Source organism: Lipotes vexillifer, unplaced genomic scaffold, assembly GCF_000442215.2.
Source record: "Lipotes vexillifer unplaced genomic scaffold, Lipotes_vexillifer_v1.1 scaffold477, whole genome shotgun sequence".
Classification (NCBI taxonomy): domain Eukaryota; kingdom Metazoa; phylum Chordata; class Mammalia; order Artiodactyla; family Lipotidae; genus Lipotes; species Lipotes vexillifer.
In genome coordinates, this window is record NW_006770652.1 from 381,354 (window position 1) to 392,595 (window position 11,242).

General features: G+C 35.7%; 1 protein-coding gene across 3 annotated transcripts in view; it reads right to left on the bottom strand.

Moving 5' to 3' along the window:
- SOX5 (SRY-box transcription factor 5) overlaps window positions 1-11,242 on the bottom strand; it is a 349,622-nt gene that overhangs the window by 294,885 nt on the left and 43,495 nt on the right. For all 3 annotated transcript variants that reach the window (XM_007446269.1, XM_007446268.1, XM_007446270.1), the window contains exon 2: window positions 2,812-3,022. In XM_007446269.1, coding sequence (XP_007446331.1) covers window positions 2,812-3,022 — 211 coding nt within the window. The remainder of the gene's footprint in view (window positions 1-2,811; window positions 3,023-11,242) is intronic.

An 11,242-nucleotide genomic window follows, 5' to 3' on the forward strand; every position in this document is an offset into this window, starting at 1 on the left:
ATCTTAGTCGTTTTGTATTCATACAAAAACTATCTTTCTGGGACTCGGGCTTCTAGAAGCTTGGCATGTTCAACCCATATGCCAGTCTTCCATAAAGACTATCTCTGTATTTTCTCAATATCTTTGTATTACTCAAAAACAAGTCACTCTTGAGCTGAGCTTTTAATATATTTGTAGGAAGGAAAGTACAAAAAAAGAGCTGTGGGAAATACAATAATGAAAACAGTCTAATGTCCACATACATAATGATATTTCTTTGTGTCAACTCTTTCTGCCATGGATGCTCTATGTCTGTTCTTTTGCCTGTGTAGCTAATTTTCTCCTAATTCCCAGTGCCTCTGAATGTTTCCTGCTAAGCAAATTGGCAAGCACTGTCTCCTGCCCTTTTTCCTGTTAGGAATTCTTCGTTTGGCTTCAGCCTGTCATATACTTCCAAATTAAGAGTCTGTGCACCCACTTGGAAGGAAGCTCACATGAAACGCTGAGGGAATACCAAGGCCCTAAGAGAAATGACACCTCGGTAGCAAAGAGCACACTTCATATCCAGATCTTGCTTTCTAACACCATTCTCCAATAAAAGGAACCAGGGCTTCTTAGAGAAATGGCTTATTCTAGGACTGGGAGAAGGAAAGATACAAGATGAATCTGCAGTATCTTATAGTACCAGAAAGTAAAGAAGTGTTCAAAAAAAAAAAAAAAAAAAACCCACCATCACAGTGGTACGTCAAAGTGACAATAGAAGGAGCCTCCAATGAACAAAGCTGAAACAATGTGACTAACAAAATAAAAAATTGTATTGTAACTCAAAGTATAAAATAAACATCCATGAGTTCATACTGATATAAATAAGTGATTGAATAAGTAAATGATAGAGAAGAGATAAATCTCCAATAAAGAATAAATCCAAATAAATTTCTCAATGATTCACTGTGAAGGATGGGGATCAAGGTTCCCTACTCCTTAAATGTGGGTTGTACACAGCACCTTCCTTCCATAGAGTAAGGTACAGAAAGGAGGCAGGGAGGCTTTACAGTGGAGAAACCAGACAAACACTGTTATCAGCCAGGTGATCAAGGTCAACATCAACATTCGCAAATCACATAGTAAGTATGTACTTTTGAGGTGATGTGACAAGAATGGTGCTTGGTTTCTGTGGTCCTTCTACCCAAACCCACAGTCCCAGTTTAATTATGAGAAAGCCACCAGACAAATTCTAATAGAGTGGCATTCTACAATATATCTGAACAGTATTCCTCAAAATTTTCAAGGTTATCAAAAACAAGAACAGTCTGAGAAACTGTTGCAGCCAAAAGGAGCCCAAGGAGACATGAGAACTAAATAGCTAAATGTAATCTGTTATGTGATGGCATCCTAGAAGAGAAAAAGCACACGGTGAAAACTAAAGAAATCTGAATAAACTATGGACTTTAGTTAATAATGCTGTATCACAACATAAAAGGTGCAAAATAATTTTAAATGCAGAAAGTTAATCACGCAGAATGAATAGCATATACAAAAATAAAGAAAAAGAAAACTATCATAAAGATGTTATACCAGAAAGCTATGAATCTGGGTGATTTTTATCTTCTTCCTTTTAATTTTTCTGTTTTTTAAACAGCTCTTATAGTAAGAAAATACTATTTTTACTATCAGAAAAAAATGCAGCACATTAAAAGAAAAAGGTTGTGTGGGTCCTCCTCAAAACTCCATTTTTATCTCCATGCAGATTAGAGCCAAAAAGTCTTTGGCTGACTAGATTATTTCCAAAATTCCTTCCAACTGTAAGATCATGTGAATTACATAAATTTTAACTAAAATCCGTGTCCCAGCTATGCATCTGGTAGAGACCCAGAAATATTTAATTACCACATGACTCCAAATACTGGTTAACATACATTTTGCGCCAGATATAATTTACCAGTGTCCTAACAACAGCTAAAAATAGTGTTAAATAGTATAAATGCAGTATATTTTTGGTGTAAAGCATGTCTTTTTATGTCACTGTTTTATGTTTGTTTGTTTTACTTTTCCATCTGACTCTGAAATAAATAGGAGGCATGTTCTTGTGTGCAACGCGGCATCCGTGTTTAGGATGGGCATAGCTTTTAAACAGGAGTTAGTAAACATCTGTAACATAAAGGATGACTATCATTTATTCATAAATTATACAGTTTGCATCAATCGTTTTACTAGTTTGTTTGCTTTCATTTTAAGATTAGTCCATGAGCATTATCACCTGTAGGATACTATCTGTAACTATTAAAGAGATTTAGAAAATGAAATCTTAAAAGAAAGGCATCCTGGAAGTTGAAAAACTGGGAACCTCATCTGAGCTAACAGTAAGAGAATCACTACTTTTCAAACACACAATAGTTCTAACCATACTCATTTTAGACTATACAAAAAAATAGACGGAATTGTCTAGGCAGTCTAAGATGCATTAATGTATAAAGGTTATAAAATGTAACAAAGTTGTAAAATGGCCCTGGTGGGGAAGCACAAACTAGACTGCAGATATCTGGCAGGTAGGCGGTGACTGTCCTGGGCCCTTCTGCCACTTTGTATTCTTGAACCTTAAGTTTTACTCAACCACAACTTACTCGTGTGAAAATAAGGAAGACACCACAACAAAAATTAATGATTTATAAAACTGGGGTTAGACGTATAAACATGTTTCTAAAAAAAAAAATACTATCCATCTCCATTGCATTAGGTTTCTTCCAATTTAACCTTGAGAGTGCATCAGAAAAGGGAGCTAGAAGTTAAAATCAAACCATTAAAATCACGTTTGTTTTCTTTTCCATCCTTTACCTTCTGGCTCATTTTTGATGAGCTCTTCCATCTTCCTCTGCTTCAAGGTGTCAACAACATCAGCTAAGCTGCCTTTGCGCCGCTCAGGAGTCCCCAGGGCTGTACTAGACAAGGACTCGCCACTCTGTCGCCCACCTTCTTCTGCCTTCTGAGGTGAGGTAGATGAGTTGTGTGGGGCAAATGAAGACATAACTTTATTGCCATCAACTTCCTGAAAGAGAAAGCAAAAGAAAAAATATATATATTTGTTTAAAATTCAGTCAGCTTTTTAATTTTAATTGGTTACATGGCTTATTCGGCTGCAACGGTGAAATGTCACTCTGCAAGAGTAAAAGGAATAAAGAAATTTCAAAAAAGAATACATTAACTTTACAGGTTGACACTAGAGTGAGACAAAGATCAATTCATAGGAGAAGTAAAAACAAGAAGATTCTCTCCCTTAGACTGAGTTCAAACGGCAACACAGCCTTTCTACAAAGCCTATATTGATTAGTTTTGTCTATTTTTTGCTTTTGTTTGAAAGCCTTAGATTTTCCTATGAACATTAAATGTAGTGGTCATCTGTAATAAACCTTCTCATGATATTATAATGTTTAAACAAATAACATTCCAAATATTTAATTTTCTTTTAAATTTTAAGCAGCTGCCTGTTCTTTATGGTACTCCTAATTAAAGGAGGGTCCTCTTTTAAGTTCTCCACCTTCCTCTCATGCTTTTAAGAAGACATCAGCCACCCAAGTTATTCTGACATCAGAGAAGTGTACTGTAAATTCATTTCTGCTTATGCAGAAGATATTTCCAATTCCATTTGTTATCTGAAGCACTGTTTCTGATGATACTCTTTGCTGTTTTGCACTTTAAGCCTCATTTGCCCTGAAAAATAAAGTTTCTTGCAGACTTTGCCTCTTCATAGTTGTGTACATGTATGAAAAGAAGTTATTCTATAATTCTAAAAGGTAGACATACTCTGGTGTTCCTTTTGGCATTATTTTCCCCATAATTTCTAGTAGAACTTCGGCAATTTGTGTAATATCAGGAGTATATTTTGTATAAGCAGCACTAAATTGTTTTTTCAGAACTTTTCAAGAGAAATGATATGGAAATGACAAAGAAAAATTTATTTTCTTAAAGGTTTTCCTTGTATAATCTCTTACCTCCATAATCCTTTGACTTGCCACAAAGCAGAGCTTTTCTTAAAAATAAATCTGTATCCTAACATCTTTGAGGAGGTTAGTCTCCCCCAGGTTTATTTCTTCATTCTGCAGCATTAAAAGTTTCCAATGAAATATATATGAGCGTGTGCATATTTAATATTCAGTATAATAGCTTATACCCGTGTTTACACATTTGTCCTCTATTTAAGACATGTAAATGAGGATCTGTTGACCCCAGAAAAATGACAAATCACACTGATTTCATATTTAATCTTTAAAAAAATAATGCTAATATTTTTGACTAGATTAAAAATACTTGATAAAACTGTCATTCTAATTGTTTAAAATATATGAAAAGTAGAGACGTCAACACAAATATAATCATAACCTGTTCATATGATTTTTGTCAATGGATATTAGTGAGTACAGGGACATTAGCTATGGTATAAACATCAGTTTGTTGCGTGGGAACGAGTCAGTGTGGGAAAAGCAAAAGTAAAAAATGTGTGCGAAAAGGATTTTCAGAATAATTCTAAACCCCAAATGGTTTCCATTTCCTAAAAACAGAATATGCCTCTTACAATCACTGTTTCTTGATTGAATGCTCTATAGACAATACTTTCATAGATGACTCTTAGCTTATAAGGTACTTGAATTTAGAAATCAAAATGCATAATGTAATAATTATAAGCCCCTGCAGGCTAAGTGAAAGTACACTTTTGTAATTATTTATTTAAAACCGACACATAAATACAAGCAAACACTTAAACACAGATACATACACACACACACACACCTCTGAAAGGGGCAATCACAAATTCATTCAGTAAACTAAGGAATGTTTTTATGAATGACCCATAATAAACATTAGCTCAGTTTAATGTACAAACCAGAATACAGCAAAACTGCTGTATTTATTTTCCACAGATCTTTCTTCTCCTTTATTTCCAAGGTCAAAAGCAGAAACATCCCAATTTTAGCTTCACTTTAAACATTTATATTTTATACTCTGTTTTTACATTATATGATGATATACTTTACAGATAAGAATTTGGCAACTGAGCTTCACTTGCTGTAAGTGAAAATTACACACATTTTTCTGTAGCATCATCTGTACAGAGAATGACACCCAAATTACATGCAATGAAGTCTATTAAAATATCAGAAAAAAATTCAAATTAAAGTAAAATAAAATAATATCCCATTTTGCATCTCTCTAATTTTCTACACCTTGCAAAGAGAAAGGATATATTGTGAAGAGTTTAACGTATTTCACAAGAATTCTAAACTCAGTTACCACAGCAATATAAAAATAAATTAATTAGCATTACTTTTATTTCAAGCAGGAATATTTATCATCGCTGTTTCACCTGCCTGATTACATATCAGCCTCTGGCAGTGTTAATCCCTTTAACAGTTTTATGTAGTTAACAGATGTTTCAGTGTGGGGCTCCATTGTCCATCTGCATGGCCAATGGCCTGTTATGTAGTGCTGGCACAGTCTTCGGTCAACGAAGTCCTATGGCTTTCAGTTTCTTCCCTGGGACTGCATTTACCATCCCTGAAATAATGACTGCACATTTCCGTTCATTTCCCTGGGAGCTGAACGTTCAAAGAGTCCGCTAACAAATGCAGCAGTGGTCCAGGCCAGCAATATTTATTTAATTAAGTTTTGTGAACTCTAAGAACAAGCTTCAGTATTTTGCAGAAGAGCTCTCGGAACTGTGATGTGTAACTTTTAAAGTCTAATGATAAAAGTGTTTCCAAACTTTTAGAATGAGGTTAATAATCTCTGTTTTTTTTTTTTTTTTTTTTTGGCCACGCCACACAGCATGTGGGATCTTAGTTCCCCAACCAGGGGTCGAACCCTTGCCCCCTGCAGTGGAAGTGCAGAGTCTTAACCACTGGACCGCCAGGGAAGCCCGTTATTCTTGAACAAGCTTTACCTCACCTTGCTCTCTTTGTCACCTTTGCAACCATGAGACAAAGGAAGGGGTCTGCCTAATGTATCCATGTATCTACCCTCATCAAAATATCTTTTTTAAAATGCATTCTTATTAATTCTATAGATAGCAATTTTCTACACCTTAATATTCAAATTTCAGATAATTTGGTGACTAAGAAGAATTAATTCATTTGAATAAAAGAGATAATATGCGACTCAATCAAATATGTATCTTCCTTTTATTGCCCAAATGACATTTCATTCTTGACTTCTGGACTCAAGAAATACATCATCATGTGTATTTTTCGGTCCTATAAACTGACATTAAATCCACACAGGGTAGTAAAAACACTACATTTAATAGTCAGTCTATCAGACTATAATCACTAAGAATGATAGACAATATTTATTGAATATTTACTCTGTGTCAGGCGTTGTTTAAACTGCCATATATGCATTAACTCAGTTAATTCTCATGGCAAGCCTAATTATGATTTGCACTTCAGAGATGGAGAAACTGAGGCACACAGACTGAAGTAAATGCCTGAGATCATATGACTAATAAAATATAAAGTAGATAATCAACTCCATTCTCTTGGCTTCCAGAGCCCTGGTTCTCAACCACAGTGCTAATACTACCCTACTCTTAAAAGACAAAAAACAAACAAACCCCCCAAAAACCTTTAACTATGTCTATATCTATCAATGATATGGGTGAACAAGATATGCTGCTTCTTAATAATTAAGTATGAAAAGGAGAGGCTTTCACCCCAATATGTTCACTCTTAAAGAAGTGATATAAATGTCCTGAAATTAATTAACCCAGCAGTATTGTAGGCTTATAAAGCTCTCTCCATCCAAATACACATTGGTTTATACTATATTCCAAAAAAATGACCCTTAAGATTTAAATAGTTATACAAACCAAACATATACATTTGAGGTCTAAGTGGCTGAACAAAATAATGGTGCTCAGTAGTTTATGATTTTTTATCTATTTTTATAGAATGTGTGGCGACCTCTAGCATTCTTTCTAGTTCAATAAAGTTTTGAACTTAGAAGAAACCGTACAGAAGATTTGGACTATCTGTAACTAAATTCTCATTAATGCAAGTTCATTAATTTTGGTATTGCATAGACGCAGCACAAAATGAACTACAGATCCACAGAGAAAGTGCTTTGGTGCCAAACAAGTTTTGACATGGTCATGTTCTTCTTCCAGCAACAGGCATGGGATGTAATGTCCAGCATGGTAACCACAGTTAATAATATTATAGTCTCTATCTGGAAGTTGCTAAGAGAGTAAATCTTAAAAGTTCTCATCACAACAGAAAAAACCTTTGTAACTTAGGCGATGGGTGTTAGTTAGGCTTACTGTGGTGATCATTTTGCAATATATACCAATAGCAAGTCACTATGTTGTACACCTGAAACTAATATAATGTTATATGTCAATTATATCTGAATTTTTAAAAGCTATATTATGTAGTTATTCCTTAAATTCTTTAAAAATTGGATAAAAATATGTTATCACAAATATCCATTTTGAAACTAAATTGCACTACCTGTAACCTATTCTGTCAAACTAGGAGATGTCAAATTTCATTTAGTAATAGAAAAAAATACATAATGGTTGTGTAAAAACTATTTTTAAAGTTTTTTTGGTTAAAATAATTTTTCATTATACTTCTGCATGAACCTCAAACCACTAATGCTTACTCCTTTTGGATTATAGATCTCTTGATGTAGCTAGAGATGCCCTCCAAAACTCAAATGCACATGCATACAGGCAAACACTCATGCAATTGCACACACAATTTTACATAGAGTTCATTTTCTACTCTCATAGTTCCAACTATGAACTTCCTCAATGAAATCCCCTAGTAACTCCTATAAACCCTGGGTTCCAGGTTAAGAAGCTGTGACCTAAATGTGAAAAGGACTATAAACTCATTAATATATACAATTAGACGCTTTCAAAATGATCAGTTATTATATGTAAAAGGAGCCTCAAACTATAGATTTTATTGATGTTTTATTCAGATAAACATAGAGGCATGTATGTCAATAACTTGAAAATTTACTGTTCCTAAGATAAACATTTAGACAGAGATCAATATTTTAATTATAAAGAAGAATAAACACATTGAAGAAAAAAGCAGTATATTACTAAGGGCAATCATTGTCTTCTTACTCAGAAATTACCTTGTGATAATGCACATATAAATCTGAAATGGAAGGCAGAACAAATTGTTACCTTTTATAAGTGAATGTTACCGTTTTGAGAAGTCATACCAGTTAAATTTCAAATAGGAATTTTCCTGAAAGCAGGATGTAAACATATGAGGAAGGATACATGAGGCAAAAACCAACACCTCAAAAAGCTCACTAGAGAACACTAAGAGTCTTTCTTTGATTAACATGATCAAATTCAATATTCTGGGAACAGGATATGGTCAGTTCCCAAGATTTATACAACAAAAGTCAACACTTATAGGCAGATCTCTGAAGGGTGTCTATTATGGTTGTGATTACTGTTGGTGTTAATGTTGTCGGATTTAAAATCTTTTCTAAACTTGTCCTAAAAAAGAGCTGCCTAATGCATACTTAGATTCACTGATTTAAATAAATGAAAAATTGACAGAGACAGTTTTGCTTGAGTTACTGTCAGTCATCTATAGACAGAGCTCATCACAACTGTTCACCTTTCTATATTGGAAAAAGCCACCAATAACACATTTGTAAAACTTACTGAGTTTTATAAGATCAACAATTCTTAGTGCTTAAATGACTACAAGGTAAACTAACTGAAATTCCAGATATTAGATGAGTGGTTCATAAATCTGTCTAGGGATGGGACCAGCAAGTTATGTACATGCGTTTTTTTTAAAGCTCCCTAGGGGGTTGTGTGTTAGACTTGGCTGTACCGGCCTACTCTAGATCACTTGCAAGGTAGTCATAGGAATCCAAAGTCAGCTTTTAAGGAAAGATTATATTTTATATATTTCAACATTTTATGAGATTATAGAAATTCCCTGAAAATTAGTGCTCTAAATCCTTACAATCATTTAATCATCACAAAAAAATGGGTAGAAATTCCATAATACTCAAATATGTACTGTACATTTTTTGCTCTACGATCTATGGAAAGTTCCATATTCCATACCCTGCTCAGTTCTAATTTTTAATTTTTTAATTTTTTTATTTTTTTTTGCGGTACGCGGGCCTCTCAGTGTTGTGGCCTCTCCCATTGCGGAGCACAGGCTCCGGACGTGCAGGCTCAGCGGCCATGGCTCACGGGCCCAGCCACTCCGCGGCATGCGGGATCCTCTCGGACCGGGGCACAAACCCGTGTCCCCTGCTTTGCCAGGAGGACTCTCAACCACTGCAGCACCAGGGAAGACCTCAGTTCTAATTTTTAAAGAATGCTGTAGAAACCTCAGAGGTTCATCGGCCTCTGCAATGCAGACACAAGCTACTCTGAGAGCAGATCTAACATTCTAAATAGTGATGTACCTCATCAAGTTTAGGGAAAAGATTATTATTTTATAAAAATGGCTCTATTATATTTAAAATATAGGATCCACTACATATTTCAAAGATTTTTAATGTATTTTGGACAATGAAAATAGAAGTGAAAGCTATTTGATGTTTTTTCCAAGCCTAAAAATATAGACTCTTTTAAAAATTCCTTTCCTGTGCAAAAGATTGGAAATTAAGCAAAAGTCTAACTTGGTTTGCATTTTTTTGCCAAGCATTGAGATGAAACGTTACCTTAGACTCACACTTAATTATTGAGCAGAGGACTAAATTAACATTTAAAAGTGCATTCTTTCTTAAGACGGATTCACATGATACTAAACAACAATAAAGGACAGGTGATTTGTACAAATGTAATTTTCAGACTGTGGTTGGTCAGTGAACAATATCATTGGCATGACCTGGGAATACTTTATACAATTTTTCGGGCCTCATCTCAGACTTTCTGAATCAGAAACTCAGAAGGTGAAGCCCCAAAATGTGATTTCACAAGCCTTCCAGGGGAGGAAGGCTTATTAACACCTTAAGGTTAGAGAACTACCGGTATAGGAAAAACTGTAAGAGTTAAAACAGAAAAAGAGGAAGAGAAGGAAAGAGGGAGATGACAAAAAGCTGCAGTGGTGACGAAAGATGTCATAAAGTGACAGGACTTAATGGATGTGAGAAGTGAGCTGAAAGGTAATATATTCCGGGGGGTGGGGAAGAGATGGAAGAGTTGGCAAACGTGCAGAGGTTAAAAGTGACCAACACGGGCTTCCCTGGTGGCGCAGTGCTTGAGAGTCCGCCTGCCGATGCAGGAGACGCGGGTTCGTGCCCCGTTTCGGGAGGATCCCCCATGCGGCGGAGCGGCTGGGCCCGTGAACCATGGCCGCTGGGCCTGCGCGTCCGGAGCCTGTGCTCCGCAAATGGGAGAGGCCACGACAGTGAGAGGCCCGCATAACGCAAGAAAAAAAAAAAAAAAAAAAAAAAAAGTGGCCAACACATGTGGGGGGGAAATGACACTGACAATCTTTTTTTTTTTTTTGCGGTACGTGGGCCTCTCACTGTTGTGGCCTCTCCCCTTGCGGAGCACAGGCTCTGGAAGTGCAGGCTCAGCGGCTATGGCTCACGGGCCCAGCCGCTCCGCAGCATGTGGGATCCTCCCGGACCGGGGCACGAACCCGTGTCCCCTGCATCGGGAGGCGGACTCCCAACCACTGCGCCACCAGGGAAGCCCTGACAACTTTTCTTAATAGCCATTTTGGCACATACTGAAACAGGCATAGGTTTGCTGGTTTCATACTAACTGTATAGATTAAAGAATCTGAGATTCATGTCAACATAGCATTGTGGAAATAGATTATTTTCAGAAATGTACTAAAATTTGGTTTGAACTTATTAATAGTTTAATCTCATTTATAATATAAAATAAAACAATGATAGTATGTTTCCTTTGTGCTTTTAAACCAATGTCATATTTGCCATCTAATTTAATTCCAGTGAGTGAGACAGAAATTTAAAGGCAAATTTTCTGATTTAATAAGAGATTGTACAAACAGGAAAAACAGTTTTGGAAAATATCTTCATTTGCATGTGGATGCTACACGGGCAGAAGTGTCTAATGGTTGTTTTTCCAGAACCACATTTACTAAGAATCTCAGAAATGCTGCATTCAAGAATAAAACGTATGTTTTCATGTGCTCTCAAAACCACTTAATAAGCAAAAGTGACATTTAGAGAATTCTAATACATTAACTAATAGAACCTGTAAAACAAAGAAAATTTTGTGCTGTGACAGCCTCATCTTCCTGCT